This window comes from Oncorhynchus keta, chromosome 7, assembly GCF_023373465.1.
Source record: "Oncorhynchus keta strain PuntledgeMale-10-30-2019 chromosome 7, Oket_V2, whole genome shotgun sequence".
Taxonomy (NCBI): Eukaryota; Metazoa; Chordata; class Actinopteri; order Salmoniformes; family Salmonidae; genus Oncorhynchus; species Oncorhynchus keta.
This window is the reverse complement of record NC_068427.1, coordinates 48,991,953-49,013,844: the sequence shown is the minus strand read 5'-3', so window position 1 is coordinate 49,013,844 and position 21,892 is coordinate 48,991,953. Positions and strand designations below refer to the sequence as shown.

General features: G+C 48.5%; 1 protein-coding gene across 11 annotated transcripts in view; it reads right to left on the bottom strand.

Moving 5' to 3' along the window:
* dip2a (disco-interacting protein 2 homolog A) overlaps nt 1-21,892 on the bottom strand; it is a 274,567-nt gene that overhangs the window by 181,936 nt on the left and 70,739 nt on the right. For all 11 annotated transcript variants that reach the window (XR_008140278.1, XM_052523083.1, XM_052523084.1 and 8 more), the window contains 3 exons: nt 8,172-8,243; nt 4,020-4,136; nt 1,179-1,298 (listed from right to left, as the gene is read on the bottom strand). Coding sequence is in view for 10 of the 11 variants with exons in the window: in XM_052523083.1 (XP_052379043.1) it covers nt 1,179-1,298; nt 4,020-4,136; nt 8,172-8,243 (309 nt within the window). In the remaining variant the exon portion in view is untranslated. The remainder of the gene's footprint in view (nt 1-1,178; nt 1,299-4,019; nt 4,137-8,171; nt 8,244-21,892) is intronic.

Sequence of the window (21,892 nt, the reverse complement as noted above, 5' to 3'; positions counted from 1 at the left end):
TACACTCGTCTTCCCCAGGGATTTAAGTACTCTCCCAACGTCTTCAATCAGATATTGATAGCTGAGAAGGACATGGTTTCTAAAAACAAAAAATGTCAGTATTGCCAGCCTAAGGTTGAGTAACGAGGAAGAACCATAGCTCATGGTACCAAGGCAATAGCACCAGGATAGTTGCAAGGAATCAGCAAAGCACCATTGCCACAAACGGTAGCTCAAATGATGACCTTTTTTAGGGATGACTGGATTTAGCTCAGATTGGATAGAGGAATATGTAGTTAAAACAGCCCCTTTGCGAGAGATAATGAAAGAAGCAGGACAACTCAACTAGACTGGAACACTAGCTCCGATTGCATTTGAGACATTAAAAAAGGAAATGCAAACAGCACAAGCCTTCGCAGCCCCAGATTACACAAAACCATGTTTGCTATATGTTGCAAATAGGTGTGACAGATATGCAGCAACAGTACTTATGCAGGAAACATGTAGCAGAAGAAGGAAACAGCCCACGACGGTACTAAATTAGATCCAGTAGATCAAGGTTATCCACCGTGTGACCAATGGATGGCAGCATTATCCATTAACCCCTGTCCCCTCAGGAGGTATTTTGCCTTTTGGTAGGACGTCATTGTAAATAAGAATTAGTTCTTAACTGACTTGCCTAGTTAAATAAATGTTAACTAAAAAAATTAAAATGAACACCATGGCGATCAGGAAAATTAGCATGACCATGTTTCTTATCTGGTCAGGTTCCTAAACAAAAGCAGAACAGCGTGGCCAACCCTTACCAGCTCAGAGAATCTTATCAACATGTAATGTCCATAACTGTAAAATATTGTTCAATTTGTTTTCTCCATTTTACACAATAAACTTTTCCATGTTGTAGGCAATGGTTAAATTCTGCTGAATTGCCACTCAGCAACACCAACAGTCCCAGCACCAGACAGACAGTTTCACTGTGGTGACCTATGTTAGATCAGATCCTAAGGTCCAGATGGGTTGTGGGTAGCAGGGGGTACGGTTTAAGGCCCAGGTGAGTTCTGGGTAATGTAGTACGATCTTACCTGGGGGAGTGAATGCCTCTACAGAGGACTGAACTAGAACAGAGCATCTCTTGGAGGGCATTGGCATCTTCTTCCCTTTTGCCCAGGTGAGTTCTGGGTAATGTAGTATGATCTTACCTGGGGGAGTGCATGCCTCTACAGAGGACTGAACTAGAACAGAGCGTCTCTTGGAGGGCATTGGCATCTTCCGCTCTTTGTACTTGGCCAAGGCAGCGTGAACGGCTTCTGTATGCAGGTCTAGACAAACACAAAGATCACGCAACCGTTTATTACACAGTATCATACATATCCTGCATGCACTGTGTGAACACTTCCTGAAAAACATCCTTTAGGTTATGTCAGCATTGGAACAGACACCTGAAAAGTGTTAACCCAACCATAATACACATTTAGGGGTGGTTCCCAGGACAGACGAGCCAAATCCTGGAATAAAAGGCATTTCCAATACAGATTCTCCTTTGAGCTTCATTTTCAGTCCAGGACTAGACATAGGGGTAGACACCCAGACACGGACTAAGTCCATCTGATCCTGTATGATTGTCCTCTTACCAGATTTGAAACCAACCCCCCCAGTCCATCTGATTGTCCTCCTCTTACCAGGTCTGAATGCCATTCATTGACTACAGCTCAGCGTTCAACACCATAGTACCTTCACAGCTCATCAATAAGCTAAGGACCCTGGGACTAAACACCTCCCTCTAAAACTGGATCCTGGACTTCCTGATGGGCCACGCTGATACTCCACAAGGTGGCACCTCTGGGGTGCATGCTCAGTCCCCTCAGCTCACTCCCTGTTCACTCATGACTGCATGGCCAGGCACGACTCCAACAATATCATAAAGTTTGCAGATGACAACAGTGTTAGGCCTGATCACAGACGATGAGACAGCCTGTAGGGAGGAGGCCAGAGACCTGGTCGTGTGGTGCCAGGACAACAACTTCTCCCTCAACGTGATCAACACAAAGGAGATGATTGTGGATTACAGGATAAAGATAGAACACGCCACCATTCTCATAGAGGAGCAGGTTAAGAGCGTCAAGATCCTTGGTATCCACATCACCAACAAACTAACATGGTCCAAGCACGGCACGGCAAAACCTATTCCCCCTCAGGAGCCTGAAAGGATTTGGAATGGGTTCTCAGATCCTCAAAAGGTTCAACAGCTGCACCATCAAGATCATCCTGACTGGTTGCTTCACTGCCTGGTATGGCAACTGTTCAGCCTCCGACCGCAAGGTACTACAGAGGATAGTGAGTACTGCCCAGTACATCACTCGGGCCAAGCTTCCTGCAATCCAGGACCTCTATACCAGGGGGTGTCAGAGGAAGGCCCTAAAACTTGTCAAAGACTCCAGCCCCCCCAGTCCATCTGATCCTGTAGGATTGTCCTCTTACCAGATCTGAAGCCTTCAATCCCCCTAGTTCATCTGATCCTGTAGGATTGTCCTCTTACCAGATCTGAAGCCTTCAACCCCCCCAGTCCATCTGATCCTGTAGGATTGTCCTCTTAGCAGATCTGAAGCCTTCAACCCCCCTAGTCCATCTGATCCTGTAGGATTGTCCTCTTACCAGATCTGAAGCCTTCAACCCCCCCAGTCCATCTGATCCTGAAGGATTGTCCTCTTTCCCAGATCTGAAGCCTTCAACCCCCCAGTCCATCTGATCCTGTAGGATCGTTCTCTTACCAGATCTGAAGCCTTCAACCCCCCAGTCCATCTGATCCTGAAGGATTGTCCTCTTACCAGATCTGAAGCCTTGAACCCCCAGTCCATCTGATCCTGTAGGATTGTCCTCTTACCAGATATGAAGCCTTCAACCCCCCCAGTCCATCTGATCCTGTAGGATTGTCCTCTTACCAGATTTGAAGCCTCCAACCCCCCCCAGTCCATCTGATCCTGTAGGATTGTCCTCTTACCAGATATGAAGCCTTGAACCCCCCCAGTCCATCTGATCCTGTAGGATTGTCCTCTTACCAGATCTGAAGCCTTCAACCCCCCCAGTCCATCTGATCCTGTAGGATTGTCCTCTTACCAGATCTGAAGCCTTCAACCCCCCGAGTCCATCTGATCCTGTAGGATTGTCCTCTTACCAGATCTGAAGCCTTCAACCCCACCAGTCCATCTGATCCTGTAGGATTGTCCTCTTACCAGATCTGAAGCCTTCAACCCCCCCAGTCCATCTGATCCTGTAGGATTGTCCTCTTACCAGATCTGAAGCCTTCAACCACCCTAGTCCATCTGATCCTGTAGGATTGTCCTCTTACCAGATCTGAAGCCTTCAACCCCCCAGTCCATCTGATCCTGTAGGATCGTCCTCTTACCAGATCTGAAGCCTTCAACCCCCCCCCAGTCCATCTGATCCTGTAGGATTGTCCTCTTACCAGATATGAAGCCTTCAACCCCCCCAGTCCATCTGATCCTGTAGGATTGTCCTCTTACCAGATCTGAAGCCTTCAACCCCCTAGTCCATCTGATCCTGTAGGATTGTCCTCTTACCAGATCTGAAGCCTTCAACCCCCCCAGTCCATCTGATCCTGTAGGATTGTCCTCTTACCAGATCTGAAGCCTTCAACACCCCCAGTCCATCTGATCCTGCAGGATTGTCCTCTTACCAGATATGAAGCCTTCAACCCCCTAGTCCATCTGATCCTGTAGGATCGTCCTCTTACCAGATATGAAGCCTTCAACCCCCAGTCCATCTGATCCTGTAGGATTGTCCTCTTACCAGGTCTGAAGCCTTCAACCCCCCTAGTTCATCTGATCCTGTAGGATTGTCCTCTTACCAGATCTGAAGCCTTCAACCCCCCCAGTCCATCTGATCCTGTAGGATCGTCCTCTTACCAGATCTGAAGCCTTCAACCCCCCCCAGTCCATCTGATCCTGTAGGATCGTCCTCTTACCAGATCTGAAGCCTTCAACCCCCCCAGTCCATCTGATCCTGTAGGATCGTCCTCTTACCAGATCTGAAACGTTCATCCCGCGTGTTGGTGGCCCGAGACTTGTTGTGTTTGGATCCTGGTGGAGCAGCCTGAGACATCTGGATCCTGTTCTCCTTCTGCAGAGATGGTTCTACACCTAGAGACACAGTAACACACGATGAAACACCTTCACCTCTAACCCTGAGACAACGTCTGGATCCATCTATAGATAGAGTGCTGGGCAAAAGGTAAAATTATACCATGCGTTTCATATTTGACAATCTGACAGTATTTTATGTTTTTGAATAATGCAAGTTTTAAATATGATTTATGAGTAGTTCATGACCCTGGTGTTTCAGGGAAATAAAGTTGGAATATAGTGGGCAACACAATGACAACAAATTCACTAATTGGATGTTACATAATAACATATTCAAGCTTAGCCTATTCCTCTCGGTTTTAGAAGATACCGTTGTGCACAAACAACATGCTGATCTGGGCCTACACCTGGTATCAGGCTGGATTAGGTAGCTACGTTTGTTCTTACATTTCACTAACAAGCTAATAGCATTAGCGGCTAACTTGATTTATTTTAGACAAAACTTTCTAAGAAAATACAGGGCTTGGTGTGGTAAGACAAGGGAGCAAGACAACACAAGTAGCAAATGTGACAATACACGCACCAAACATTTACATTTACATTTACAAACACTACCCTAGACCCTGTAGCCCTACCCCATGTAGCTCTACCCTAGACCCTGTAGCTCTACCCTAGACCCTGCAGCCCTGCCCTAGACCCTGCAGCCCTGCCCTAGACCCTGCAGCCCTGCCCTAGACCCTGCAGCCCTGCCCTAGACCCTGCAGCCCTGCCCTAGACCCTGCAGCCCTGCCCTAGACCCTGCAGCCCTGCCCTAGACCCTGCAGCCCTACCCTAGACCCTGCAGCCCTACCCCAGCCCCTGCAGCCCTGCCCCAGCCCCTGCTGTCCTGCCCTAGACCCTGTAGCCCAGCCCCTACTGCCCTACCCGGGGCGGCAGCGTAGCCTAGTGGTTAGAGTGTTGGACTAGTAATCGAAAGGTTGCAAGTTCAAATCCCTGATCTGACAAGGTACAAATCTGTCATTCAGCCCCTGAACAGGCAGTTAACCCACTAGGCCGTCATTGAAAATAAGAATTTGTTCTTAACCGACTTGCCTGGTTAAATAAAAGTAAAATAAAATAAAAATATATAAAAAATAGTGACGGTACAGAGTATTGTGATGATAGTGACATAGGACATATCCGAAAGGAAAGGAGTAGATATCATGATAATGTCCTCTGCCAGATGAGACATCTAACCTTACATCTGAGGGGTGTAGGAGACCAGCAGCTTGCCTTTCTACAAGGTGAGGCAACTTACCTTGTATCTGTACATACATAACCCAACGAGAAGCAATGGCAACATTCGCACTGAGCTAAAGGGTAGAGCTGCGGCTTTCAAGGTGCAGGAATCTAACCCGGAAGCTTACAAGAAATCCTGCTATGTCCTGCAACGAACCATCAAACAGGCAAAGTGTCAATACAGGGCTAAGATTGAATCCTACTACACCGGCTCTGACGCTCGTCATATGTGGCAGGGCTTGCAAACTACAAAAGGGAAGCACAGCAGTGAGCTGCCCAGTGACACGAGCCTACCAGAAGAGCTAAACCACTTCTATGCTCGATTCGAGGCAAGCAACACTGAGGCATGCATGAGAGCGCCAGCTGTTCCGGACGACTGTGTGATCACACTCTCCGTAGCCAACGGTGGGGTGGCTTGTGTTGTCTTGCTCCCTTGTCTTACCACACCAAGTCCTGTATTTTCTTAGAAAGTAACCAACCAAAAACTAACCCTAACCCTTTAAACATGTCAACATACACAACTCTGCGGGGCCAGACGGATTACCAGGACGTGTGATCCGGGCATGTGCTGACCAACTGGCAGGTGTCTTCACAGACATTTTCAACATGGCTGATTGAGTTTGTAATACCAACATGTTTCAAGCAGATCACCATAGTCCCTGTGCCTAAGAACACGAAAGCAACCTGCCTAATTGACTACAGACCCCTGCAACATCGAGCCTATTCCCCCTCAGGTAACTAAAAAGATTTGGCATGGGTCCTGAGATCCTCAAAAGGTTCTACTGCAACTGCTGCAACATTGAGAGCATTCATCACTGGTTGCATCACTGCTTGGTACGGCAATTGCTTGGCCTCTGACCGCAAGGCACTACAGAGGGTAGTGTGTACAGCCCAGTACATCACTGGGGTTAAGATGCCTGGCATCCAGGACCTCTACACCAGGCGGTGTCAGAGGATGGCTCTAAAAATTGTCAAAGACCCCAGCCACCCCAGTCATAGACTGTTCTCTCTACTTCCGCATGGCAAGCGGTACCGGAGTGCCAAGTCCAGCACAAAGTCTTCTTTATCCGCAAGCCATAAGACTCCTGAACAGGTAATCAAATGGCTACCCGGGCTATCTGCACTGTGTTCCGCCACCCCCCAACCCCTCTTTTACGCTACTGCTACTCTCTGTTCATCATGTATGCATAGTCACTTTAACCTTTTTGGGATAGGGGGCAGCATTTTCACTTTTGGATGAATAGCATGCCCAGAGTGAACTGCCTCCTACTCTGTCCCAGATGCTAATATATGCATATTATTATTACTATTGGATAGAAAACAGTTTGAATGATGTCTGTGAGAAAAATGGTGGGAAATCGGAGGTTTGTAGTTTTTCAAAGCTACCGAATACACAGTGGGATACGGATAAAGTTGCACTTCCTACGGCTTCCACTAAGATGTCAACCGTCTTTAGAAACTTGAATGAGGATTCTACTATAAATGAGGGGCTTAAGAGACCTGTTTGAGGCAGTGGTCTGGCAGAGTGCCTTGGTCTCATGATGCGCGCTCCCGACAGAGTTACCTCTCGTTCCATGGCTTTTCTACAGACAAAGGAATTCTCCGGTTGGAACATTGATGTTTTATGTTAAAAACATCCTAAAGATTGATTCCATTCATCGTTTGATACGTTTCTACGACCTGTAACGGAACTTTGACTTTTAGTCTGGACGAAGTGCTTGCGCCTCATGAAGATGAATTACTGGGCTGAACACACTAACAACAACTGGCTATTTGGACATAAATGATGGACTTATGGAACAAATCAGTCATGTATTGTCGAACTGGGATTCCTGGGAGTGCCTTCTGATGAAGATCAAAGGTAAGTGAATATTTAGTGTTATTTCTAACTTCTGTTGACTCCAAAATGGCGGATATTTAGCTGGCTGGATTGGACTCTGAGCACCGTTCTCAGATTGCTTTTTCCGTAAAGTTACTTTTTTAAAATCTGACACAGCGTTAAGGAGAAGTCTACCTTTAATTCTGTGAATAGCAATTTTATCGTTTATCAATGTTCATCAGTATTTCTGCAAAATCACTAGTTTTTTGGAATCAAAACATTATTGCACGTAACGCGCCAATGTAAACTGAGATTTTTGGATATAAATATACACATTATCGAACAAAACATACATGTATTGTGTCACATGATGTCCTATGAGTGTCATCTGATGAAGATCAATGGTTGGTGATTAATTGAATCTATATTTCTGCTTTTTGTGACTCCTATCTTTGGATGGGAAAATGGCTGTGTTTTTTTGACTTGGCTATGACCTAACATAATATGTTGTGCTTTCGCTGTAAAGTATTTTTTAAATCAGACACGATGGGTAGATTAACAAGATGTTTCATTTTCATTTGCTGTATTGGACTTGTTAATGCGTGAAAGTTAGATATTTCTAAAAAATATTTTTGAATTTCGCACGCTGCCTTTTCAGTGGAATGTTGTCGAGGGGTTCCGCTAGAAAGGTTAACCATATCTACATGTACATGCTACCTCAATCAGCCTGACTAACCGGTGTCTGTGTGTAGCCTCGCTACTTTTATAGCCTCGCTACTGTATATAGCCTGTCTTTTTACTGTTGTTTTATTTCTTACTTACCTATTGTTCACCTAACACCTTTTTTGCACTATTGGTTAGAGCCTGTAAGTAAGCATTTCACTGTAAGGTCTCCACCTGTTATATTCAACGCACGTGACAAATAAAATATTTGATTTGATCTGAGGGGTGTAGGAGGCCAGCTGCTTGCCGTTCTACCAGGTGAGGCATCTTACCTTGTATCTGAGGGATGTAGGGGGCCAGCAGCTTGGCTCTCTTCTTCTCATATCCCTTCTGTGTGATGTCCCCTGGAGAGACAGAGAGAGAGAGGAGACGGTAGTGAGTCACTGGCCCAAATGGCCATCAGATACGATGTGTGGTCTTGACGTGGTGTGTACAGTGTGTGATTGCCTGTATGCGCCACTGCCACAAAAAACACCCAATTCAACCTCAGTGCCAGCCTCTAGCCCTGGCACCACTGAGCACCAAGAGGCCATGGGATGCCACCCCCCTCCAGCCTCCCAAAATGAACATCTCTGGGACAATGACTGTGTTGTGATATCCAGAGACCAAAGTCCATCTGGTCTGTCCTGATCCGGGACACAGCAGTATAATACTCTAAACTCTGTAGCCTAACAAATCCTGCTTCCTAACTTAAACACAAAAACTCCCTCGAGTCCTTTGGCTTTATTCTCACAAACACCCCCATCCAGAATGCACTGGGCCTATAAACGTGTTCATGGGTGTCAACTGCTGAGGGACCAAAATGGAGGCACTTTTCTGCACTGAAACATGTAATAAATCCCTGCAGGGGGAAATGCAAGTTTTAATTAAACAGAATATCATCTACATGATCAGTCTCTGTGTGTAAAATAACCAGCGGTTAATGTGAACCGAACTCTCAGCTAAAACATGTAAAGAAAGCAATCCAATGTTATTTGTTGCCTAGACTTTACTGCAAATGACACTCAAGTCTTGAGAGAAACCAATCCACTAATATTACAGTTACCATGACAGCATTTAGAACGCTTGTAACCATACATCTAAATATTGGGGAAAAAAACATCTTAAAGAAGAAATAGAATGAAACAAACAGGCATTCTATTGTTGCTATATTATAGTGGCCACTATAGTGAACATCAATTAAGTTCACGAGGCTATGTGTGTGACATCAATTAAGTGCACGAGGCTACGTGTGTGACATCAATCAAGTGCACGAGGCTACGTGTGTGACATCAATCAAGTGCACGAGGCTACGTGTGTGACATCAATCAAGTGCACGAGGCTACGTGTGTGACATCAATCAAGTGCACGAGGCTACGTGTGTGACATCAATCAAGTGCACGAGGCTACGTGTGTGACATCAATCAAGTGCACGAGGCTACGTGTGTGACATCAATCAAGTGCACGAGGCTACGTGTGTGACATCAATCAAGTGCACGAGGCTACGTGTGTGACATCAATCAAGTGCACAAGGCTACGTGTGTGACATCAATCAAGTGCACGAGGCTACGTGTGTGCATAAATAACTTCCACTGAGTAAATGTTTTTATAAATCACTCACACAAGTTCAACAAAAGCAACATCTTTGGGCAACAATGCACATTATTACATTGTACACTTTCTGCCTGTGGACATCTGTTCTACATGTGCCAAACAGAACATGACACCCTTTGGTTGGCATAACTGCTCTCTTTCAGGCAGAGAGTATCCCCTTTTATCCACTGTAGTGAGAAAGAGGAAAGAAAGTGTGTGGTGTTCCTTTCACCTCTATAGAGGCATCCAGTTTAGACCAGGCCCAGCTCCACTTGATCCCTGAATCAACTTGTTTAACAAGCAATGCCTCATTTTCAACTAATTCTCTCATTCTGAAAATTAACCACATACTGTGGAGGGAAAACATTAGTTAAAACTTCTTCGGGATAGGGTGAAGTATTTTGACATCCGGATGAAAAGCATGCCCAACGTAAACTGCCTGTTACTCAGGCCAAGAAGCTAGGGTATGCATATAAACTCAAAGATTGATAGAAAACACTCTAAAGATTCTAAAACTGTTAAAATCATGTCTGTGAGTATAACAGAACTGATTTGGCAGGCGAAACACGAGGACAAACCATCCAGGGAAAATATTAATTGAGGTCATAGTATTTCCCAATGGTTGTCTATGGGAAGCCCTATTTAACTTCTTGGTGACTGGGGGGCAGTATTGAGTAGCTTGGATGAATAAGGTGCCCAGAGTAAAATGCCTGCTACTCAGTCCCAGATGCTAATATATGCATATTATTAGTAGTATTGGATAGAAAACACTCTGAAGTTTCTAAAACTGTTTGAATGATGTCTGTGAGTATAGCAGAACTCATATGGCAGGCGAAAACCTGAGAAAAATCCAACCAAGAAGTTGGAAAACTGAGGTCTGTAGTTTTTCAACTCTTTGCCATTACAATATACTGTGTAAATGGGTCATGATACACTTCCTGAGCCTTCCACAAGATGTCAACAGTCTGTAAAACTTTGAGGCTTCTACTATGAAGGGAGGCTGAATGAGAGGGGATTGAGCCAAGTGTCTGGCAGAGTGCCACAGGCTCGTGACGCGCAGTCACGAGAGAGTTAGCTCGTTCCAAGGCTTTTCTACACAGGAATTCCCCGGATGAAATACTATTGCAGATTTATGATAAAAACATCCTAAAGATTGACTCTATACATAATTTGACATGTTTCTACAACCTGTAATATAATTTTTTTAACTTTTCGTCCGACTGGACCTGCAAACGTGTTTGGATTTGTTTACCAAACGCCCTAACAAAAGAAGCTATTTGATTTGATTTGGTATGCTTTCGCTGTAAAGCCTATTGTAAATCGGACAATGCAGTTAGATTAACAAGAATTTAAGCTTTTAACCGATAAGATACTTGCATGTTCATAAATGTTTAATATTATGATTATTTATTTGAATTACACGCCCTCCAGTTTCACCCGATGATGTTGACAGGTGTCCCGCTGATGGGATGCCTAGCCCTAACATGACACTGAAAATCAGAGAACCAAGTCCAGCTGATGCTGTGATGTGTCAGAGCCACCAACAGAGGGCACCAGAGGTACATGCTGTGATGTGTCAGAGCCACCAACAGAGGGCACCAGAGGTGCATGCAGTTTCTCCAGTCAGCGCCACACCTCACTACCCCTTCCTGGGATCTCCCTCTCCCTTCCCCTCCTCTCTCATCTCCCCAACATGTCTCTATTAGTCACTGTCAGTCCCTATCCACACTGCTGGTCCAGCCTCTCCTCCAGCCCATTCACAGATCCATCTGGCTGGGGCAACTGTGGGCTTGGTGGCTAGGTGAAGGAAGAGCAGATTTCAGGCAGGGCATCGTACTGACATTTACAGAGAGGGCTTTATATTGAGAGGCTGGATGGCATTGGACCCCTCCTCCCCTCAGCCCATAAACACCCCATCTGAGCCTCACACCTGGGTGGTGTGTTGTTCTCTTAATGAGACCAGAAGCTAATCATTTTCCTGCTCCACCTCCTCACCCACTCCTCTCAAACTGTAATTTGTCATTAATCACTGGGACCATTTAGCCTAGATACAGAAAATTGACGTTCTATTATAAACAAAATATGAATCCTTAACCAAAGCAAACATTCACGCATGAATAAGTCACTTTGGATAAAAGCATCTGCTAAATGGTATATTATTTTAAATCCAGAGACACACACGAAGGCAACTGGGACTCTAGTCAGCTGTTTCCTGGAAAATCTTTGTTCCTTTAAGACATCAGAATGCTGATAATGCAGGACTAGTTGAGAGACCGAGAGACTGATGAAGCCTGCCTTGAAAGATTCATGCCTGTATGAACCTGTACCTGAGTGAGTGTGATGCAGCTGTGACCGCAAAAGCATTTAAATGTTATTTTACATACGCCGACGAAAACAATTGGACTTTACTGTGAAATGCTGACCGACAAGCTCTTTCCCAGCAATGCAGTTAAAAAGGAAATTAACAAATAGCTAAAAATTAAATAGTAAAACAATCAAATGAAAAGTAATTAGGCTATATACAGGCCATATACAAGGAATCCCGGTACCGAGTCAGTGTACTGGGATAAGAGGTCACTAGGGTGATTAATTGAGGTGATATGTACATGTAGGTTTTGTGATTGACTGAAGTACTATGTACATGTAGGTAGGGGGCGAAAAGAAGAAATTCCAGGTAACCGTTTAATTAACTGTTCAGCGATCTTATGGCTTTGGGGTAGAAGCTGTTCAGGAGCATTTTGGACCTTGACTTGGTGCTCTGGGACTGCTTGCTGTGCGATAGAGAAAACAGTCTATGACTAGGGTGGCTGGAGTCTAAAAATGTTTAGGGCCTTCCTCTGACCGCCTGGTATAGAGGTCCTGGATGGTGGTAGCTTGGCCCCAGTGATGTACTGGGCCGTACGCACTACCCTCTGTAGCGCCTTGTGGTCGGATGCGGAGCAGTTGCAGTCAAGATGCTCTCGATGGTGCAGCTGTAGAACTTTCAGGATCTGGAGACCCATGCCAAATCTCTTCAGCCTCCTGAGGGGGAAGAGGCATTGCTGTGCCCTCTTCACGACTGTGTTAGTGTGTTTGGACCATGATAGATCCTTAGTGATGTGGACAAAAAGGAACTTGAAGCTCTCGACCCGCTCCACTACAGCCTGTCAAGGTGAATGGGGGCCTGTTCGGCCCTCCTTTTCCTGTAGTCCACAATCATCTCCTTTGTCTTGCGCACGTTGAGGGAGAGGTTGTTTTCCTGGCACCACACTGCCAGGTCTCTGAAGACACTTGCTAGCTGGTTGGCGAATGCTCTCTGAGTAGGCGTCCTGGTAATCCATCTGGCCAGCGGCTTTGTGAATGTTATCGTCCGGAATAGCTGGTGCTCTCATGCATGGTTCAGTGTTTCTTTTTTTCGAAGCAAGCATAAAAGGCATTTAGCTCGTCTGGTAGGCTGGCGTCACTGGGCAGCTCGCGGCTGGGTTTCCCTTCGTAATCTATAATAGTTTACAAGCCCTGCCACATCCGACGTGCATCAGAGCCAGTGAAGTAAGATTTCATCTTAGTCCTGTATCGACACTTTGCCTGTTTGATGATTCGTCTGAGGGCATAGCGGGATTTCTTATAAGCATCCAGTTTAGTGTCCCGCTCCTTGAAAGCGGCAGCTCTAGCCTTAAGTTGGGGCGGATGTTGCCTGTAATCCATGGCTTCTGGTTGTGATATGTATGTACAGTCACTGTGGGGACTATGTCATCAAGGCACTTATTAATGAAGCCGGTGACTGAGGTGGTAAACTCCTCAATGTCATCGGATGAATCCCGGAACATATTCCAAACAGTGCGAAATCATCCTGTAGCTTAGTATTCGCTTCGTCAGACCACTTACGTATTGAGTATGTCACTGGTACTTCCCGTTTCAGTTTTTGCTTGTAAGCAGGAATCAGGAGGATAGAGTCCGATGTGCCAAATGGAGAGTGAGAGAAAGCTTTGTATGCGTCTCTGTGTGGAGTAAAGGTGATCTAGAGTTTCTTGCCTCTAGACGCACAGATGCATGCTGGTAAAAATCAGATAAAATCGATCTCAGTTTCCCAGCATTAAAATCACCAGGAGGTTATGGCCGTACGCAGCTCGTTGAGTGGGGCCTACGCAGCTCGTTGAGTGGGGCCTACGCAGCTCGTTGAGTGGGGCCTACGCAGCTCGTTGAGTGGGGCCTACGCAGCTCGTTGAGTGGGGCCTACGCAGCTCGCTGAGTGGGGCCTACGCAGCTCGCTGAGTGGGGCCTACGCAGCTCGTTGAGTGGGGCCTACGCAGCTCGTTGAGTGGGGCCTACGCAGCTCGCTGAGTGGGGCCTACGCAGCTCGCTGAGTGGGGGCTGAGAGAAGACTGGGGGGGGGGACTGGACTGGTGACACCAGGGGGTCCTGCGTGGACTTAAAGATGTACAACCATGTCCGTTCTTACATACCAGCGTCAAGTTAGAATTTTTTCACCCATGGAAAAGACCTGGCTTTGCAGAACCTAGACTAGAGTTGTGGAGAGGCATTACGTACTAGACGTGATCACAGAGGTTTGTCCATTTATAGGTCTGTAATAACTCTGTAATATAATGAGAGGCTGATATGATATAAGAGTTCTCCATCACACCTTGTCTCCTCTCCTGCTTTCACACTGCTCTGCCAGCTCCAAGGCGTTTCCTGGAGAAATACCCTCCTGAGTAAATAGTTGTGGAAACTAAAATAACTAGCAGACAGACCCTCTGCTGTTAGGAGACCTCCCATACTCTCCATGCTGGCGCCATTCACATGACTCACAAACAGATCCAATACTGTCTGCTACCATACAGCAATTATTTGGGACACTTTACATGCATCTGATAATACATGACACATCTCCAGCTTTAGAGTGCTGGAGCTGAGAAATCTAGATTATTATTTTGAAGGTTGTGGAATGGTGGACTGAGAGAAAGAGGTTGTCTTTGAAGCTGTGAGGCCAGCTAAAATATCACTCCCCTGGGTCTAACTGAGGGATGACTGGCTGGCTCTCGGATGGCCTCCCTGTGCCTCTGTTTCCCTCTGCCTCTCTCTCTGTCTGACACGGGTATTGTTCCTGTAAGCCCAGTGCATCTGACAGGGAGAGAGTTCAGTGTTGATTAAAATACACACTTCTAGCATGTGCTGCTGGCTTCAGGCCTCCTCTCCACTCTCGGCCTCCCACCCCCACTGAATTGGGGTTCTCTTTCCCCCGCACGCTCGCCATTTTTGAGTATTGCCGTTTTAGACAAGGTTGCTAATCAACACTAAAAGCAAAATAATTTTGAAAACCTAAAAATAAATGATCGCATCGACACAGACCGCAAAGGGAACCTGACCAATGTTCAGTAGGCTACCACTAAGGGAATCTGACCCGCTGTTCAGTAGGCTACCGCTAAGGGAACCTGACCGCTGTTCAGTAGGCTACCGCTAAGGGAACCCGACCGCTGTTCAGTAGGCTATTGCAAAGGGAACCCGACCGCTGTTCAGTAGGCTATTGCAAAGGGAATCGGACCCGCTGTTCAGTAGGCTACCGCTAAGGGAATCGGACCCGCTGTTCAGTAGGCTACCGCTAAGGGAATCGGACCCGCTGTTCAGTAGGCTACCGCTAAGGGAACCTGACCAATGTTCAGTAGGCTACCGCTAAGGGAACCTGACCGCTGTTCAGTAGGCTACCGCTAAGGGAACCTGACCAATGTTCAGTAGGCTACCGCAAAGGGAACCCGACCAATGTTCAGTAGGCTACCGCTAAGGGAACCCGACCAATGTTCAGTAGGCTACCGCTAAGGGAACCCGACCGCTGTTCAGTAGGCTACCGCTAAGGGAACCCGACCGCTGTTCAGTAGGCTACCGCTAAGGGAACCTGACCGCTGTTCAGTAGGCTACCGCTAAGGGAACCTGACCGCTGTTCAGTAGGCTACCGCTAAGGGAACCTGACCGCTGTTCAGTAGGCTACCGCTAAGGGAACCTGACCGCTGTTCAGTAGGCTACCGCTAAGGGAACCTGACCGCTGTTCAGTAGGCTACCGCTAAGGGAACCTGACCGCTGTTCAGTAGGCTACCGCTAAGGGAACCTGACCGCTGTTCAGTAGGCTACCACAAAGGGAACCTGACTGCTGTTCAGTAGGCTATTGCAAAGGGAACCTGACCAATGTTCAGTAGGCTACCGCTAAGGGAACCTGACCAATGTTCAGTAGGCTACCGCTAAGGGAACCTGACCGCTGTTCAGTAGGCTACCGCTAAGGGAACCTGACCAATGTTCAGTAGGCTACCGCTAAGGGAACCTGACCAATGTTCAGTAGGCTACCACAAAGGGAACCTGACTGCTGTTCAGTAGGCTACCGCTAAGGGAACCTGACCAATATTCAGTAGGCTACCGCTAAGGGAACCCGACCGCTGTTCAGTAGGCTACCGCTAAGGGAACCTGACCAATGTTCAGTAGGCTACCGCTAAGGGAACCTGACAAATGTTCAGTAGGCTACCGCTAAGGGAACCCGACCGCTGTTCAGTAGGCTACCGCTAAGGGAACCTGACCGCTGTTCAGTAGGCTACCGCTAAGGGAACCTGACCGCTGTTCAGTAGGCTACCGCTAAGGGAACCTGACCGCTGTTCAGTAGGCTACCACTAAGGGAACCCGACCGCTGTTCAGTAGGCTACCACTAAGGGAACCCGACCGCTGTTCAGTAGGCTACCGCTAAGGGAACCTGACCGCTGTTCAGTAGGCTACCGCTAAGGGAACCTGACCGCTGTTCAGTAGGCTACCGCTAAGGGAACCTGACCGCTGTTCAGTAGGCTACCGCTAAGGGAACCTGACCGCTGTTCAGTAGGCTACCGCTAAGGGAACCTGACCACTGTTCAGTAGGCTACCGCTAAGGGAACCTGACCGCTGTTCAGTAGGCTACCACAAAGGGAACCTGACCAATGTTCAGTAGGCTACCGCTAAGGGAACCTGACCGCTGTTCAGCAGGCTACCGCTAAGGGAACCTGACCAATGTTCAGTAGGCTACCGCTAAGGGAACCTGACCGCTGTTCAGTAGGCTACCGCTAAGGGAACCCGACCGCTGTTCAGTAGGCTACCGCTAAGGGAACCTGACCGCTGTTCAGTAGGCTACCGCTAAGGGAACCTGACCGCTGTTCAGTAGGCTACCGCTAAGGGAACCTGACCGCTGTTCAGTAGGCTACCGCTAAGGGAACCTGACCGCTGTTCAGTAGGCTACCACAAAGGGAACCTGACCGCTGTTCAGTAGGCTACCACAAAGGGAACCTGACCGCTGTTCAGTAGGCTACCGCTAAGGGAACCTGACCGCTGTTCAGTAGGCTACCGCTAAGGGAACCTGACCAATGTTCAGTAGGCTACCGCTAAGGGAACCCGACCGCTGTTCAGTAGGCTATTGCAAAGGGAACCTGACCGCTGTTCAGTAGGCTACCGCTAAGGGAACCTGACCGCTGTTCAGTAGGCTACCGCTACGGGAACCTGATCCGCTGTTCAGTAGGCTACCGCTAAGGGAACCTGACCAATGTTCAGTAGGCTACCGCTAAGGGAACCTGACCAATGTTCAGTAGGCTACCGCTAAGGGAATCTGACCCGCTGTTCAGTAGGCTATTGCAAAGGGAACCCGACCGCTGTTCAGTAGGCTACCGCTATGGGAACCTGACCGCTGTTCAGTAGGCTACCGCTATGGGAACCTGACCGCTGTTCAGTAGGCTACCGCTAAGGGAACCCGACCAATGTTCAGTAGGCTACCACAAAGGGAACCTGACCGCTGTTCAGTAGGCTACCACAAAGGGAACCTGACCGCTGTTCAGTAGGCTACCGCTAAGGGAACCTGACCGCTGTTCAGTAGGCTATTGCAAAGGGAACCTGACCAATGTTCAGTAGGCTACCGCTAAGGGAACCTGACCAATGTTCAGTAGGCTACCGCTAAGGGAACCTGACCAACGTTCAGTAGGCTACCGCAAAGGGAACCCGACCGCTGTTCAGTAGGCTATTGCAAAGGGAACCTGACCGCTGTTCAGTAGGCTACCGCTAAGGGAACCCGACCGCTGTTCAGTAGGCTACCACTAAGGGAACCCGACCGCTGTTCAGTAGGCTACCGCTAAGGGAACCCGACCGCTGTTCAGTAGGCTACCGCTAAGGGAACCCGACCGCTGTTCAGTAGGCTACCGCTAAGGGAACCCGACCGCTGTTCAGTAGGCTACCGCTAAGGGAACCCGACCGCTGTTCAGTAGGCTACCGCTAAGGGAACCTGACCGCTGTTCAGTAGGCTACCACTAAGGGAACCCGACCGCTGTTCAGTAGGCTACCGCTAAGGGAACCCGACCGCTGTTCAGTAGGCTACCGCTAAGGGAACCTGACCGCTGTTCAGTAGGCTACCGCTAAGGGAACCTGACCGCTGTTCAGTAGGCTACCGCTAAGGGAACCTGACCGCTGTTCAGTAGGCTACCGCTAAGGGAACCTGACCGCTGTTCAGTAGGCTACCGCTAAGGGAACCTGACCGCTGTTCAGTAGGCTACCGCTAAGGGAACCTGACCACTGTTCAGTAGGCTACCGCTAAGGGAACCTGACCGCTGTTCAGTAGGCTACCACAAAGGGAACCTGACCAATGTTCAGTAGGCTACCGCTAAGGGAACCTGACCGCTGTTCAGCAGGCTACCGCTAAGGGAACCTGACCAATGTTCAGTAGGCTACCGCTAAGGGAACCCGACCGCTGTTCAGTAGGCTACCGCTAAGGGAACCCGACCGCTGTTCAGTAGGCTACCGCTAAGGGAACCTGACCGCTGTTCAGTAGGCTACCGCTAAGGGAACCTGACCGCTGTTCAGTAGGCTACCGCTAAGGGAACCTGACCGCTGTTCAGTAGGCTACCACAAAGGGAACCTGACCGCTCTTCAGTAGGCTACCACAAAGGGAACCTGACCGCTGTTCAGTAGGCTACCGCTAAGGGAACCTGACCGCTGTTCAGTAGGCTACCGCTAAGGGAACCTGACCAATGTTCAGTAGGCTACCGCTAAGGGAACCTGACTGCTGTTCAGTAGGCTACCGCTACGGGAACCTGATCCGCTGTTCAGTAGGCTACCGCTAAGGGAACCTGACCGCTGTTCAGTAGGCTACCGCTAAGGGAACCTGACCGCTGTTCAGTAGGCTACCGCTAAGGGAACCTGACCGCTGTTCAGTAGGCTACCACAAAGGGAACCTGACCGCTGTTCAGTAGGCTACCACAAAGGGAACCTGACCGCTGTTCAGTAGGCTACCGCTAAGGGAACCTGACCGCTGTTCAGTAGGCTACCGCTAAGGGAACCTGACCAATGTTCAGTAGGCTACCGCTAAGGGAACCCGACCGCTGTTCAGTAGGCTATTGCAAAGGGAACCTGACCGCTGTTCAGTAGGCTACCGCTAAGGGAACCTGACCGCTGTTCAGTAGGCTACCGCTACGGGAACCTGATCCGCTGTTCAGTAGGCTACCGCTAAGGGAACCTGACCAATGTTCAGTAGGCTACCGCTAAGGGAACCTGACCAATGTTCAGTAGGCTACCGCTAAGGGAATCTGACCCGCTGTTCAGTAGGCTATTGCAAAGGGAACCCGACCGCTGTTCAGTAGGCTACCGCTATGGGAACCTGACCGCTGTTCAGTAGGCTACCGCTATGGGAACCAGACCGCTGTTCAGTAGGCTACCGCTAAGGGAACCCGACCAATGTTCAGTAGGCTACCACAAAGGGAACCTGACCGCTGTTCAGTAGGATACCACAAAGGGAACCTGACCGCTGTTCAGTAGGCTACCGCTAAGGGAACCTGACCGCTGTTCAGTAGGCTATTGCAAAGGGAACCTGACCAATGTTCAGTAGGCTACCGCTAAGGGAACCTGACCAATGTTCAGTAGGCTACCGCTAAGGGAACCTGACCAATGTTCAGTAGGCTACCGCAAAGGGAACCCGACCACTGTTCAGTAGGCTATTGCAAAGGGAACCTGACCAATGTTCAGTAGGCTACCGCTAAGGGAACCTGACCAATGTTCAGTAGGCTACCACTAAGGGAACCCGACCGCTGTTCAGTAGGCTACCGCTAAGGGAACCCGACCGCTGTTCAGTAGGCTACCGCTAAGGGAACCTGACCGCTGTTCAGTAGGCTACCGCTAAGGGAACCTGACCGCTGTTCAGTAGGCTACCGCTAAGGGAACCTGACCGCTGTTCAGTAGGCTACCGCTAAGGGAACCTGACCGCTGTTCAGTAGGCTACCGCTAAGGGAACCTGACCGCTGTTCAGTAGGCTACCGCTAAGGGAACCTGACCACTGTTCAGTAGGCTACCGCTAAGGGAACCTGACCGCTGTTCAGTAGGCTACCACAAAGGGAACCTGACCAATGTTCAGTAGGCTACCGCTAAGGGAACCTGACCGCTGTTCAGCAGGCTACCGCTAAGGGAACCTGACCGCTGTTCAGTAGGCTACCGCTAAGGGAACCCGACCGCTGTTCAGTAGGCTACCGCTAAGGGAACCCGACCGCTGTTCAGTAGGCTACCGCTAAGGGAACCTGACCGCTGTTCAGTAGGCTACCGCTAAGGGAACCTGACCGCTGTTCAGTAGGCTACCGCTAAGGGAACCTGACCGCTGTTCAGTAGGCTACCACAAAGGGAACCTGACCGCTGTTCAGTAGGCTACCACAAAGGGAACCTGACCGCTGTTCAGTAGGCTACCGCTAAGGGAACCTGACCGCTGTTCAGTAGGCTACCGCTAAGGAACCTGACCAATGTTCAGTAGGCTACCGCTAAGGGAACCTGACCGCTGTTCAGTAGGCTACCGCTACGGGAACCTGATCCGCTGTTCAGTAGGCTACCGCTAAGGGAACCTGACCGCTGTTCAGTAGGCTATTGCAAAGGGAACCTGACCGCTGTTCAGTAGGCTACCGCTAAGGGAACCTGACCGCTGTTCAGTAGGCTACCGCTACGGGAACCTGATCCGCTGTTCAGTAGGCTACCGCTAAGGGAACCTGACCAATGTTCAGTAGGCTACCGCTAAGGGAACCTGACCAATGTTCAGTAGGCTACCGCTAAGGGAATCTGACCCGCTGTTCAGTAGGCTATTGCAAAGGGAACCCGACCGCTGTTCAGTAGGCTACCGCTATGGGAACCTGACCGCTGTTCAGTAGGCTACCGCTAAGGGAACCTGACCGCTGTTCAGTAGGCTACCGCTAAGGGAACCCGACCAATGTTCAGTAGGCTACCACAAAGGGAACCTGACCGCTGTTCAGTAGGCTACCACAAAGGGAACCTGACCGCTGTTCAGTAGGCTACCGCTAAGGGAACCTGACCGCTGTTCAGTAGGCTATTGCAAAGGGAACCTGACCAATGTTCAGTAGGCTACCGCTAAGGGAACCTGACCAATGTTCAGTAGGCTACCGCTAAGGGAACCTGACCAATGTTCAGTAGGCTACCGCAAAGGGAACCCGACCGCTGTTCAGTAGGCTATTGCAAAGGGAACCTGACCGCTGTTCAGTAGGCTACCGCTAAGGGAACCTGACCGCTGTTCAGTAGGCTACCACTAAGGGAACCCGACCGCTGTTCAGTAGGCTACCACTAAGGGAACCCGACCGCTGTTCAGTAGGCTACCGCTAAGGGAACCCGACCGCTGTTCAGTAGGCTACCGCTAAGGGAACCTGACCGCTGTTCAGTAGGCTACCGCTAAGGGAACCTGACCGCTGTTCAGTAGGCTACCGCTAAGGGAACCTGACCGCTGTTCAGTAGGCTACCGCTAAGGGAACCTGACCGCTGTTCAGTAGGCTACCGCTAAGGGAACCTGAGTCCGGTGTTTCAGCCTATGCAAAAGGTGCCTATTGTATTTCTTTGCAGCACATACAGCATTTTAGATCATCATCATTTTAGAAATTGATAAACTTTCAAATCGAGTGGAAAGGCATTTTAGAAGCATTGCTTCTATAGCCAATACCGGACACTCAGTCATTCTTCATTGCTCAGTCATCTAAACTCCCGACTCCATTTAATGCCAAGATGTTTCTATTTCTTTGTGATTATACTTTCGTAAAAGCTTTGTGTGACGTGGATCATAATTACAGTTAGTCTATCAGGTTGTGTGATCTTCGTAATGTTACGTGGAAAACACAACTAATGGGACGCAGAATTAAATATATTATATTATATATATTTCACTCGCACAAACGCGACCAGTTATTTTTCGGATATATATACTATAGATAACACTGTAGACTAGGGCCCATACTGCACTATAGATAACACTGTAGACTAGGACCCATAGTGCACTATAGATAATACAGTAGACTAGGACCCATAGTGCACTATAGATAATACTGTAGACTAGGACCCATAGTGCACTATAGATAATACTGTAGACTAGGACCCATAGTGCACTATAGATAACACTGTAGACTAGGACCCATAGTGCACTATA